Here is a 14,944-nt window from a genome sequence, read left to right on the forward strand (position 1 = left end):
AGATCTTGCAGGATCTCATCTTCCTTTTGGTGTTTCAAAGCTTATTTTAAATATGTTCTCTTTTAACCCATGCTGCACTTCCCCACGGTTAACATGGCAAATTTCACACATGTAGAAAGTCATGCAGTTGAATGATTTTACCTTTGCCTGCACCTACATCAGGTGGGAGAATACCAGCTTTCATGAAGGGAAACAGAAATAGGACACTATATAGTTAGCATGTAAAGCTACATAAAAACACTTCTTAAAATGCTAAAGCATGCAAGAAGAATGGAGTGTACCACATCAGGTACAGGGGACAAAGGTACGTTTTTGTTCCCAAACTTACCAGTAATCAAATCCCCACATTACTTAAAGTGCTTTATTTGTACTTGCCTATTATGTAAGAAGGCTTAGGAGATTTCAAACCAATTTTGGGGTAAAAATGTCAATTTCTTATGCTATGGAAGATAATCAAATAAATGATCCTTAAGCAATTCTACAATCTAGAGACATGCAAAATCTTTTACAATGCTTTTGATCATTTTCATCGAATCTCAAGTTTTTCAAAATCATTTTTAAAAGTAGTAAAGGAAGTGTTCATTCTTTTTCTAAATACATTTAATGGGGCTCTTTTGCTTTCTGTACCAGATGGCATAGCAAACTATGAAGTCCCATGCTCAAACACGAAGTAAATACTTTATTTAATAACTGTTTTGATTTCCTTGCTAGAAAACCTAAATCAGTATGTAGACTAGCAAATTATTTTCTGGTGAATCAAGATCAGAACCACAGTTACATATATTTATTTGTGTATACGTATGCATGTCTGTGTGTGCGTGTGTGTATTACACAGATGTGTATGTGTGTATATATGTAAAGTTGTAGATAGGAAAAAACATTGCCGTGAACTCTGAATTTAAATGTGGCAAAATACTGTAATTTCCCACTCTCACCTCAATATTTTACTGTAAGTTTAAAAATTTCATAGGGACTTAAAAAACAAACATCAAATCATTATTCCAGTATGAATTAAACAGCTGCTTATATATATGTATCAGAATGAGAGGTTACAAATAAGTGTTTGTATTAATTGGGTAACATGGATACTTCCATGGTAAGAAGGAAAGAAAAAGCATAAACTTAAAGATTTTTGTCTCACGATACGTCTAGTTATATGGATTTTATACATACCCATCTTACCTTCATCCACAGTTGTTATTGCTTCCTCTGTTATTTGATTTCCTGATCCTGCTGCTGTTTGTGCATAGAAATAAAATTTATACCGAGTGCTGAAATTTAAATTTTTTAAAGTCCAGCGGGTCTTGTTGGCAGGAATTTTCAAATCCACCAGAGGGCCTAATTCATGGGTGCTGTTAACTGTCAATAAGAATATAAACAAAATAAAGTAATAAAATAAATGAACAAACCAAACGAAAACAAACACACTGATACAGAGAACAGAACAATGGTCACCAGAAGGGAAGGGGAATGGGGGGAGGTTGAAATGGGTAAAGGGGTCAACTGGATGGAAACTAAACATTTAGTGGTAGGCACGCTGTAGTGTATATGGAAGTCAAAATACAGTGTTGTACACATGAAACTTACATAATTTTATAAACCAATGTTACCTCCATTAAAAAAAAAGGACAAAGTGCATTCCCCATTCATTGCTGTAGGAATACTATCGTAAATAAATGTGTCAACCAAAAATGTTAAACCTGGACTACACTGACTTTTGTAATCCTACTCACTCTTTGTCCGACATAATTGATAAACTTACATAGTCCTATAATTGGGGGATTGGGATTGACATACACACACTACTACATATAAAATAGATAACTAATAAGGGCCTACTGTATAGCACAGGGAACATTATTCAACACTCTGTAATGGCCTACATGGGAAAAGAATCTAAAAAGAGAGTGGATATATGTATATGTATAACTGATTCACTTTGCTGTACACCTGAAACTAACACAGCATTATAAATCAACTATACTCCAATAAAACTTTTTTAAAAAGATAATCTCAAGGTCCACACTGCGATTCTAATACAAATGCATATATTAATATATGTATGTATATATGTAAATATATATACATAGATATTTAATTTTGTTTTTGCATACGTTTTAAATATAAAAAAATCAACTATGGGATAAACCATAAAAAAAAATCCTATAATATGGTGTAACAAGGGGAAATACATTTTCCATGGGCTTCTAAGCTGGGAAAATTTTCTGGTTGAATCGCAATAGCATTTCTCATGTCTTTGTTTTTGCAGGTGGAGTCATGGGTTGTTAAATAATCCTAAATCTCATCTTCAGAGGCCTTGTGCCAAAGAAACCCCTCTTCTTACCATTCGCTGGTTATACAATACATGACGCCTACATACATAATGACAGCACGCACCTAAACCCCGTGCTCAAGGTCTGTATTATTCTACACGTTATTTAATTTTCAAAAGCACGTGTCATTTTTCTTTAAAAAGTATGATTTGAAGTTCCTTCTAGAATGACACTTGAAGGTGTATGTATATATCCTACATCTGTAAAGAAATACCCCGTTTGTATTTTAAGATAACAGTTTTTTTCCTTCGTAAACCGTATTTCCCTGTTACCTTCTCCCCATAACTTACTTGGCTGATATTTTAAGGTGTACTCTGTCAAAACGCCATTCGGGTGGCTTGGTGGCTCCCATTCCAAAGTGAGAGAATCTAGCGTTGGATTAACAATCTTCAAAGAGGATGGAGCGCTGGGGACTTCAAATGAGACATACAGTCAACACAAAGGTTTCTGAATGTTTCAAACTGTATTAAAGTGAAATATTTCACCAGGTCCACACAACTCATCAAGATTTTTTTTTTTTTGGCTGCACCAGACGGCATGTGGGATATTAGATCCCTGACCCGGGTTCGAACCCGTGCCCCCTGCAGAAGTGTGGAGCCCTAACCACTGGACTGCCAGGGAATTCCCCAAGGTTTTTGTCCTCTGTAACTCAGTTTTGTTCCTGATTCAGCTGAAAATACGTTAATAGAAACCTGTTGCGCTTTTCCTCACCATTTCCATTTAGATTCATTAAAACCATCCTCTCCAAATACATAAGGGCTTTGCCTTTATATGGACCCAAACCAATGGTTTTAAAAGAGATGGTACTTGTTTGTTTTGTGAATGGGGTCTTAATAAAAGTGAACTAGTGACTGAGTGGAACTATTCTAACCAGACTAACCAGACTGTTGAGTAGAAGCAGCTATGTTCTTTCTGGGCTATTAAAGACTGTTTTCTCCAACAAATCAGGAGTCTCCAAACAGTCAGAACACCCTGGCTGCCGGGCTCTGGGCCTGAGCCAGCCCCCGCCCCAAGCGCAGAGGAGCTCTTATCCGGAGAGCTGAGAGACACCCGGCAGCTCGTAGTGATGGACAACGGCCCGGGTGCTGGCACACCCCTGGCTCTGGGGAAGGAGTGCAGGGTGTCAGGTTGTCCGTGGCAGAGGCTGGCAAATTACCAGCGGAAACATGCCTGGTCTTTTATTCACCTCCTCAGAGCATGATGGATGATGGCAGCCCTCCCTCACGATCGTGACCTTCTCTACCCAACCTACCATGTTCCCTAAACCCTCCTGTCCCTCTAGCCAGAAACCAGGCAGTCGAGCTGAATTTCCCCCTCTGCCTCATTTCCACCATCACCTGGGACACTAAATCCTGCTGCACCCACCCTGCTATGCCACTGCCCCCCTTCAGACCCTCGGTGGTCTTTGCCTAGAACAGTCCTGGCCCATAGTTCTAAGCTTCCGCAAATCACCCCTTTGAGAATCTGATGACAGCCACAAACTCTCCCCAGAAAAATATACGCACCTTGTATATAACATTAGGGGGTTCATGGAGCTCCTTAAACCCATTCATTGACACTGAAGAGACTACCATCCTCAGGTTAAGAGCTTCTGGCTTGAGGGTTAATATCCACAGCATTTAACACCATCCATCATTCTGGTCCTCCCTAGCTGACCTTCCTCCCTTTTCTCACAGTTCTCGGCTGCCTGACTTACCGTTCCCTGAAGGAGCCATGCTGTTCCTTACCTTTGTGTCTTTGGACAGACTACTCTTCTCTTGTCTGTTCTTTAATCCCCTGGTTCTCTTTTCTATGGCACCTTCCCCTGAGCCATCTAAAGGGCCACTGTAGGGTCTCACTAGCGAAAGCCTCTAGTGGGAGGAGCCCAGAGCCTCCAAGGAGCAACGAGGCTGAGGACAAGGCATTGTAATGAGACGGGAGGTGGACACAGACGATTCTCAGAGGCTGTTGGGTAGCTGCCAACACCATGAGCCCTTCAACCAGGAGGCAGGACAGGGTTTGTCTGTGACCTGCTTTTAACCACACCTGGGAATATATCCGGAAAAAACAAAAACACTAATTCAAAAAGATACATGCGCCCCAACGTTCACAGCAGCATTATTTACAATAGCCCAGGCATGGAAGCAACCTAAGTGTTCATCAATAGATGAATGGATAAAGAAGATGTGGTACATATCTGCAGTGGAATACTACTCAGTCATAAAAAAGACGGTACACCCGTAACTTACATAATATTGTATAGCAACTATACTTTAATAAAAAAAGAATTGTCCTCTAAAATAAAATTGTAACCAAAATGTTTATTTAAAAAAAAAGACCAGGGCTTCCCTGGTGGCGCAGTGGTTGAGTCCGCCTGCCGATGCAGGGGACGTGGGTTCGTGCCCCGGTCCAGGAAGATCCCACATGCCGCGGAGCGGCTGGGCCCGTGAGCCACGGCCGCTGGGCCTGCGCGTCCGGAGCCTGTGCTCTGCAACGGGAGAGGCCACAGCAGTGAGAGGGCTGTGTACCACAAAAAAAAAAAAAAAAAAAAGACCTAAGCAATCCACAGCAGCTATCTGGATCATTTTCAATACTGGCTTGAGGCAAAATTCAAGATAAGCAAAGGCCATGCTGGTGCCTTTCTTACTACATGGTCCTCTCTCCTCATCCACTAGGCTCCCAGGTGTCCGTGTCCTGACCCCTCCGGCCCCCGCTCCTGCACCAGCTGTGTGTGGTTCTCCCTTCCTCCTCCCCTTGCATGGCCCACACTTGCAATGACGCTTCCATTCTCTTCCCAACACATTCTGTCAAGACGGCCAACCTTCTAACTCAGTTCCACGCTAGCATGAACTGCAAAGGTGCACTGAGAAAGAAGTAAACTACAACCTAGAGGATTCTCTTCCTTTCCAGATATTTTTCTTAGGTGATCACATCTAGTTCTCATGCTTTCTGGCTAAGGTAACTGAGGTTTAGAGAAATTGTATAACTTGCTTCAGGTCAGAAAGTTAATGACCCAAGTCAGCATCAAATTAGCAAGATTCTACAACCTAAGCGTCCATCAACAGATAAATGGATAAAAAAGCTGTGGTATATATATACATATACATACACACACACACACACAATGGAATACTACTCAGCCATAAAAAGAATGGAATTTTGCCATTTGTAGCAACATGGATGGACTTGGAGGGTATTATACTAAGTAAAATAAGCCAGACAGCGGAAGAAATACTGTATGATAGTGCTTATATGTGGAATCTAAAAAATACAATAAAGTAGTGAGTACAACATAAAAGAAGCAGATTCACAAATGCAGAGAATGAACTAGTGGTTACCAGTGGGAGGGACTGGGAGGTACAGACTATTGGAGGTAAGACAGGTGCAAGGGGGAATCGGGAAGATGGCGGAAGAGTAAGACACGGAGATCACCTTCCTCCCCACAGATACACAAGAAATATATCTACACATGGAACAACTCCTACAGAACACCTACTGAATACTGGCAGAAGACCTCAGACCTCCCAAAAGGCAAGAAACTCCGCCACGTACCCGGGCAGAGCAAAAGAAAAAAGAATAAACAGAGACAAAAGGATAAGGACAGGACCTGCACCAGTGGGAAGGAGCCGTGAAGGAGGAAAGGTTTCCACACAGCAGGAAGCCCCTTCGCGGGCGGAGACTGCGGGTGGCGGAGGGGGGAAGCTTTGGAGCCACGGAGGAGAGCACAGCAACAGGGGTGCGGAGGGCAAAGCGGAGAGATTCCCGCACAGAGGATCGGTGCCAACCGGCACTCACCAGCACGAGAGGCTTGTCTGCTCGGGCGGGTGGGGCTGGGAGCTGAGGCTCGGGCTTCGTTCGGAGCACAGGGAGAGGACTGGGGCTGGCGGCGGGAACACAGCCTGCAGGGGAATAGCGCACCACGGCTAGCCGGGAGGGAGTCCGGGGAAAAGTCTGGCCCTGCCGAAGAGGCAAGAGACTTTTTCTTCCCTCTTTGTTTCCTGGTTCACGAGGAGTGGGGATTAAGAGCGCTGCGTAAAGGAGCTCCAGAGACGGGCGCAAGCCGGGGCTAAAAGCGCGGACCCCAGAGACGGGCATGAGACGCTAAAGCTGCTGCTGCCGCCACCAAGAAGCCTGTGTGCGAGCACAGGTCACTATCCACACGTCCCTTCTGGGGAGCCTGTGCAGCCCGCCACTGTCAGGGTCCCGGGATCCAGGGACAACTTCCCCGGGAGAACACACGGCGCGCCTCAGGCTGGTGCAACATCACGCCGGCCTCTGCCACTGCAGGCTCGCCCTGCACTCCGTGCCCCTCCCTCCTCCCACCTGAGTGAGCCAGAGCCCCCGAATCAGCGGCTCCTTTAACCCCGTCCTGTCTGAGTGAAGAACAGATGCCCTCTGGCGACCTACACGCAGAGGCAGGGCCAAATCCAAAGCTGAGCCCCTGGGAGCTGTGAGAACAAAGAAGAGAAAGGGAAATCTCTCCCAGCAGCCTCAGAAGCAGCGGATTAAAGCTCCACAATCAACTTGATGTACCTGCATCTGTGGAATACATGAATAGACAACCAATCATCCCAAATTGAGGAGGTGGACTTTGAGAGCAAGATTTATTATTTTTTCCCCTTTTCCTCTTTTTGTGTGTATGTGTATGCTTCTTCGTGAGATTTTGTCTGTATAGCTTTGCTTTCAACATTTGTCCTAGGGTTCTATCCGTCCGTTTCTTTTTTTCCTTAAAAAATGTTTTTTCTTAATAATAGTAAAAATTATTATTATTTTTTGCGGTACGTGGGCTTCTCACTGTTGTGGTCTGTCCCGTTGTGGAGCACAGGCTCCGGACGTGCAGGCTCAGCGGCCATGGCTCACGGGCCCAGCCGCTCCGCGGCATGTGGGATCTTCCCGGACCGGGGCGCGAACCCGTGTCCCCTGCATCGGCAAGCGGACTCTCAACCACTGCGCCTCCAGGGAAGCCCTATTTTTTTTTTAATAACTTTATTTTATTTTATCTTACTTTATTTTATCCTCTTTCCTCTTTCTTTTCTTTCTTTCTTCCTTCCTTCCTTCCTCCCTCTCTCTCTCTCCCTCTTTCTTTCTTTCTACTTTTTCTCCCTTTTATTCTGAGCCGTGTGGATGAAAGGCTCTTGGTGCGGCAGCCAGGAGTCAGTGCTGTGCCTCTGAGGTGGGAGAGCCAACTTCAGGACACTGGTCCACAAGAGACCTCCCAGCTCCACATAATATCAAACAGCGAAAATCTCCCAGAGATCTCCATCTCAACACCAGCACCCAGCTTCACTCAACGACCAGCAAGCTACAGTGCTGGACACCCTATGCCAAACAACTAGCAAGACAGGAACACAACCCCACCCATTTGCAGAGAGGCTACCTAAAATCATAATAAGGCCACAGACACCCCAAAACACACCACCAGACGTGGACGTGCGCACCAGAAAGACAAGATCCAGCCTCATCCACCAGAACACAGGCACTAGTCCCCTCCACCAGGAAGCCTACACAACCCATTGAACCAACTTTAGCCACTGGGGACAGACACCAAAAACAACGGGAACTATGAACCTGCAGCCTGCAAAAAGGAGACCCCAAACACAGTAAGATAAGCAAAATGACAAGACAGAGAAACACACAGCAGATGAAGGAGCAAGATAAAAACCCCCAGACCTAACAAATGAAGAGGAAATAGGCAGTCTACCTGAAAAAGAATTCAGAATAATGATAGTAAAGATGATCCAAAATCTTGGAAATAGAATAGAGAAAATGCAAGAAACATTTAACAAGGAACTAGAAGAACTAAAGATGAAACAAGCAACGATGAACAACACAATAAATGAAATTAAAAATACTCTAGATGGGATCAATAGCAGAATAACTGAGGCAGAAGAACAGATAAGTGACCTGGAAAGTGACCTGGAAGATAAAATAGTGGAAATAACTACTGCAGAGCAGAATAAAGAAAAAAGAATGAAAAGAACTGAGGACAGTCTCAGAGACCCCTGGGACAACATTAAACGCACCAACATTCGAATTAGAGGGGTTCCAGAAGAAGAAGAGAAAAAGAAAGGGACTGAGAAAATATTTGAAGAGACTATAGTTGAAACCTTCCCTAACATGGGAAAGGAAACAGTTAATCAAGTCCAGGAAGCACAGCAAGTCCCATACAGGATAAATCCAAGGAGAAACACGCCAAGACACATATTAATCAAACTTTCAAAAATTAAATACAAAGAAAACATATTAAAAGCAGCAAGGGAAAAACAACAAAAAACACACAAGGGAATCCCCATAAGGTTAACAGCTGATCTTTCAGCAGAAACTCTGCAAGCCAGAAGGGACTGGCAGGACATATTTAAAGTGATGAAGGAGAAAAACCTACAACCAAGATTACTCTACCCAGCAAGGATCTCATTCAGATTTGATGGAGAAATTAAAACCTTTACAGACAAGCAAAAGCTGAGAGAGTTCAGCACCACCAAACCAGCTTTACAACAAATGCTAAAGGACCTTCTCTAGGCAAGAAACACAAGAGAAGGAAAAGACCTACAATAACAAACCCAAAACAATTAAGAAAATGGGAATAGGAACATACATATCAATAATTACCTTAAATGTAAATGGATTAAATGCTCCCACCAAAAGACACAGACTGGCTGAATGGATACAAAAACAAGACCCATCTATATGCTGCCTACAAGAGACCCACTTCAGACCTAGAGACACATACAGACTGAAAGTGAGGGGTTGGAAAAAGATATTCCATGCAAATGGAAACCAAAAGAAAGCTGGAGTAGCAATTCTCATATCAGACAAAATAGACTTTAAAATAAAGACTATTACAGGAGACAAAGAAGGACACTACATAATGATCAAGGGATCGATCCAAGAAGATATAACAATTGTAAATATTTATGCACCCAACATAGGAGCACCTCAATACATAAGGCAAATGCTAACAGCCATAAAAGGGGAAATCGACAGTAACACATTCATAGTAGGGGACTTTAACACCCCACTTTCACCCATGGACAGATCATCCAAAATGAAAATAAAGAAGGAAACACAAGCTTTAAATGATACATTGAACAAGATGGACTTAATGGATATTTATAGGACATTCCATCCAAAAACAACAGAATATACATTTTTCTCAGGTGCTCATGGAACATTCTCCAGGATAGATCATATCTTGGGTCACAAGTCAAGCCACGGTAAATTTAGGAAAACTGAAATTGTATCAAGTATCTTTTCTGACCACAGCACTATGAGACTAGATATCAATTACAGGAAAAGATCTGTAAAAAATACTAACACATGGAGGCTAAACAATACACTACTTAATAACCAGGAGATCACTGAAGAAATCAAAGAGGAAATCAAAAAATACCTAGAAACAAATTACAATGGAGACATGATGACCCGAAACCTATGGGATGCAGCAAAAGCAGTTCTAGGAGGGAAGTTTATAGCAATACAATCCTACCTTACAAAACAGGAAACATCTCGAATAAACAACCTAACCCTGCACCTAAAGCAGTTAGAGAACGAAGAACAGAAAAAACCCCAAAGTTAGCAGAAGGAAAGAAATCATAAAGATCAGATCAGAAATAAATGAAAAAGAAATGAATGAAATGATAGCAAAGATAAATAAAACTAAAAGCTGGTTCTTTGAGAAGATAAACAAAATTGATAAAGCATTAGCCAGACTCATCAAGAAAAAAAGGGAGAAGACTCAAATCAATAGAATTAGAAATGAAAAAGGAGAAGTAACAACTGACACTGCAGAAATACAAAAGATCATGAGAGATTACTACAAGCAACTCTATGCCAATAAAATGGACAACATGGAAGAAATGGACAAATTCTTAGAAAAGCACAACCTGCCAAGACTGAATCAGGAAGAAACAGAAAACATGAACAGACCAATCACAAGCACTGAAATGAAACTGTGATTAAAAATCTTCCAACAAACAAAAGCCCAGGACCAGATGGCTTCACAGGCAAATTCTATCAAACATTTAGAGAACAGCTAACTTCTATCCTTCTCAAACTCCTCCAAAATATAGCAGAGGGAGGAACACTCCCAAACTCATTCTACGAGGCCACCATCACCCTGACACCAAAACCAGACAAGGATGTCACAAAGAAAGAAAACTACAGGCCAATATCACTGATGAACATAGATGCAAAAATCCTCAACAAAATACTAGCAAACAGAATCCAACAGCACATTAAAAGGATCATACACCATGATCATGGGGTTTATTCCAGGAATGCAAGGATTCTTCAATACATGCAAATCAATCAATGTGATACACCATATTAACAAATTGAAGGAGAAAAACCATATGATCGTCTCAATAGATGCAGAGAAAGCTTTTGACAAAATTCAACACCCATTTATGATAAAAACCCTGCAGAAAGTACGCATAGAGGGAACTTTCCTCAACATAATAAAGGCCATATATGACAAACCCACAGCCAACATCGTCCTCAATGGTGAAAAACTGAAAGCATTTCCACTAAGATCAGGAACAAGACAAGGTTGCCCACTCTCACCACTCTTATTCAACATAGTTTTGGAAGTTTTAGCCACAGCAATCAAAGAAGAAAAGGAAATAAAAGGAATCCAAATCGGAAAAGAAGAAGTAAAGCTGTCACTGTTTGCAGATGACGTGATGCTATACATAGAGAATCCTAAAGATGCTACCAGAAAACTACTAGAGCTAATCAATGAATTTGGTAAAGTAGCAGGATACAAAATTAATGCACAGAAATCTCTGGCATTCCTATACACTAATGATGAAAAATCTGAAAATGAAATCAGGAAAACACTCCCCTTTACCATTGCACCAAAAAGAATAAAATACCTAGGAATAAACCTACCTAAGGAGACAAAAGACCTGTATGCAGAAAATTATAAGACACTGATGAAAGAAATTAAAGATGATACAAATAGATGGAGAGATATACCATGTTCTTGGATTGGAAGAATCAACATTGTGAAAATGACTCTACTACCCAAAGCAATCTACAGATTCAATGCAATCCCTATCAAACTACCAATGGCATTTTTCACAGAACTAGAACAAAAAATTTCACAAGTTGTATGGAAACACAAAAGACCCTGAATAGCCAAAGCAGTCTTGAGAACAAAAAACGGAGCTGGAGGAATCAGGCTCCCTGACTTCAGACTATACTACAAAGCTACAGTAATCAAGACAGTATGGTACTGGCACAAAAACAGAAAGATAGATCAATGGAACAGGATAGAAAGTCCAGAGATAAACCCACACACATATGGTCACCTTATCTTTGATAAAGGAGGCAGGAATGTAGAGTGGAGAAAGGACAGCCTCTTCAATAAGTGGTGCTGGGAAAACTGGACACATGTAAAAGTATGAAATTAGATCACTCCCTAACACCATACACAAAAATAAACTCAAAATGGATTAAAGACCTAAATGTAAGGTCAGAAATTATCAAACTCTTAGAGGAAAACATAGGCAGAACACTCTATGACATAAATCACAGCAAGATCCTTTTTGACCCACCTCCCAGAGAAATGGAAATAAAAACAAAATAAACAAATGGGATCTAATGAAACTAGAGGGGTGGGATAGGGAGGGCGGGAGAGAGGGAAACGCCAAGAGGGAAGAGATATGGGAACATATGTATATGTATAACTGATTCACTTTGTTATATAGCAGAAACTGGCACACCACTGTAAAGTAATTATACTCCAATAAAGATGTTAAAAAAAAAAAAAGACAGGCTCAAGGATGTATTTTACTACATGGGGAATATAAGCAATATTTTGTAATAACTGGAAATGGAAAGTAACATTTAAAAATTGTATAAAAATAGCGAATTCCCTGGTGGTTCAATGGTTAGGACTTGGAGTTTTCACTGTCAGGGCCCAGGTTCAATCCCTGGTCGGGGAACTAAGATTCTGCAAGCCATGCAGCTCAGCCATAAAAAAAAAAGTTGTATAAAAATTTTAAAAAATTTAAAAAAAATTAGCAAGGTTTTTGACCGTGTGATTAACTGTGGAGAAAAATTTTAAGTGAAGTGAAAGGGGGTTTTAGGGAATCCTCTGAAGCCTTCCCCACACCCTCAGGCCCTAGATGAGCTGACACTCTGTCAGCTCTGTGTGTGCTGTGTTCATCTGTGGGAAAAATCACATTTGGCTTCCAGAATATACTTTCTTTGGGGGCCCATCGGTCACGCAAAGTCTCTCAGGATGCACCACACGCTGCTAGGATCTCAGTGACACGCCCACCCTACCTCCTTCCGGGGTATTGAAGACCCTGTCGGGGCTGGCTGGGCCCTCCCCTTTCCCATTGACCACGCGGACATTCAGTGTGTAGTGGCTAAAGGGCTCCAGCCCAGGCAACATGCCATGAGTCTTGCTGCCCTGGAAAGTGAGGATCTTTTTCTCAATATGGCGTCTGTTTCTGGTTGATGAACTCTGTGCCTTCCAGTAGTAAATCTGAAACAGCAAGAGTAAAAGTCAGGGATGGACAACGGAGCCAACAGAATCCTCATGCTCACAAAGTTAAAGTTTTATTATGATTTTTTTTCCCAGAAGGTTCCCTTGGCACACTTTAGACTAGTGGAACAACTGACAGATATCAATTCTGAGGCAAGTGAGTAGAAGGCATAGGTAATGAGGGAAATTAAGAAATTGTGATGAAGCTCGGTTATGCTATGTTGTTGGAGAAGTCTAAGTGAAATAAACCAAAGAAGTGAAACGGCATGAGACCCATACAGAAGGATTTAAGCGTCCTTTACTTGTGTAAAATATTCTAATGGTAAAAATTACTGCCCAATATTTATGTACTTTTCCAGAGTTAATACAACTTCATGTACAATATATCATTTAGTTTAATACTAAAAACCACAGTGAAGCTTTTATTATTACTATTCCTACAGTATAGAAGCGCCCCTGGGCTATCAAGAAGTAAGAAGACCCTCCACTTCAAGTCTAGGGCTTTCTCACTATGCCAAACTGCATCATTTAATTAAAAATACTTATTTTTTGGTATGAAATTGGAGACACAGATTTTGAAGAGATAAAGTGTTGATTAACTTCGGATAGAAATCCAGAACTATTGTTTACTAAGTCCTCTTAAAGTCATCTTAGGAGTTTAAAGCCACCTTCAAGAGAAATCAACATAAATACAGAATCTGGCAGTCTTGGAGGAAGAAAAACCAAAAACCCAAAGTTGAACATGATGCAGTGCAAAATCCGACCTCTAGAGGTCAGGGTTTGACCAAGCAAAGCCTTGACCGCCTTGGTAGGTGTGAAAGTTCTTTGACCACCTCTCAATCAAAGCTATGAATCGGTCTTTCTGTGCTTCCCAAGAACACAGATAACTGATGTTTATAAGAATGACTGAGTTGGAACTCTATGATCTTGAACTATAAACTATTTAAAACAGAAGTCTACATTGTTTTCTGGATAGTTTTATTTGTACAACACATAGTTTTGTTCGTTTAAAACCACAGTCAGTGTGGTTTTAAAGCTAGGTGCATTTCACTACGTCCTAGTTTTTTGAACATTAGTTTCCCCCATTTCGTGCATGCGGTAACTGTTGAGTTGGCAGAATGCAGACTATCTGTGGGAAAAATGGAGAAAGAATTTTTTTCTCCCTTGGTGTGCAGTGAGATTTCGATCCAGCTCTAGCGGGGATGCTTCAGAGGTAGGCTTCCTGAGGCAGTACACCTCATGAACTCTCAAGGCCTCCTCCGGCCAAGCAAAGGGCGTCTGGCATTGGCCGACGGACTGTTTCTGAGAAAAGAACACGAAAGGTCTCTTTCACTTGCCCGATAGCCCTGCAGGTGTCCTCGGATACTTTTCAGAGGTACCGGGTCCCAGTGCACCTCGGCTAAGGTGCTGTTTACCACGTTTACGTGCACATTCCCGGGAGCCACCATTGGGACTAGGGAAAGATGAGAAAGGGGGGTAGAAGTATCAATGTCATTTTGAATTTCATGCAAAAACTGTCACCATCTCCTAATTTTGGCTTGAAACATGCCCCAGCCTGATTCTATGTATTATCAAGGATGGAGAATAGATGGATTTTTTTTTTTTTTGAGCACTGTTCATTTGACTTTGTGAGAACAACATATCTTTTTAAAAAGTAATAACTTTTAACATGCTGAACCTATTTTCTATGTAGCAGGCTGTTAGGATGCAGAAATGTTGAGCGAAATCATGGCTGCCTCCCATCCTCCCTCCCAATCTCAGCACCTCTGGACATGGCCTTGACTTGCACTTTGGTAAGTCTGTTTTGCTGGGGAAAAATAGACATGAAGTAGCATCAGGCACTTACGGTCTTCTCCAGAATGTCCCAGGACCACAGCTGGCTCTGGAGCAAAGCCCGCGTCGTTCAGGGCCTGAACTTTGATCAGGTATGGGACAAAGGTCGGGGTGCCCGAGACAATGTATTTGGATACATCTGCCACAACCATAGACGTCCATTCATCATCACCATCCTTCTGGCGCCAGCTAACTTTGTACTGAAGGCCTGGCCCATTAGATTCGAAACCATTCAAGGGCTACAAGAAAAGCCAGACCATCAGAGCTTATAAAACAGATCGGCAGTGCCATCTCTTACTGGAAC

General features: G+C 41.9%; 1 protein-coding gene across 1 annotated transcript in view; it reads right to left on the reverse strand.

Annotated features, from left to right (window-relative positions):
* NRCAM (neuronal cell adhesion molecule) overlaps positions 1 to 14,944 on the reverse strand; it is a 320,173-nt gene that overhangs the window by 25,153 nt on the left and 280,076 nt on the right. The window contains exons 21-25 of the mRNA XM_027123939.1: positions 14,654 to 14,879; positions 14,145 to 14,260; positions 12,603 to 12,807; positions 2,624 to 2,746; positions 1,183 to 1,359 (exon numbers count right to left, since the gene is read on the reverse strand). Of these exons, the coding sequence (XP_026979740.1) occupies positions 1,183 to 1,359; positions 2,624 to 2,746; positions 12,603 to 12,807; positions 14,145 to 14,260; positions 14,654 to 14,879 (847 nt within the window). The remainder of the gene's footprint in view (positions 1 to 1,182; positions 1,360 to 2,623; positions 2,747 to 12,602; positions 12,808 to 14,144; positions 14,261 to 14,653; positions 14,880 to 14,944) is intronic.

Source organism: Aethalodelphis obliquidens, unplaced genomic scaffold, assembly GCF_003676395.1.
Source record: "Aethalodelphis obliquidens isolate GAN/ISIS:26980383/991018 unplaced genomic scaffold, ASM367639v1 scaffold27, whole genome shotgun sequence".
NCBI lineage: Eukaryota > Metazoa > Chordata > Mammalia > Artiodactyla > Delphinidae > Aethalodelphis > Aethalodelphis obliquidens.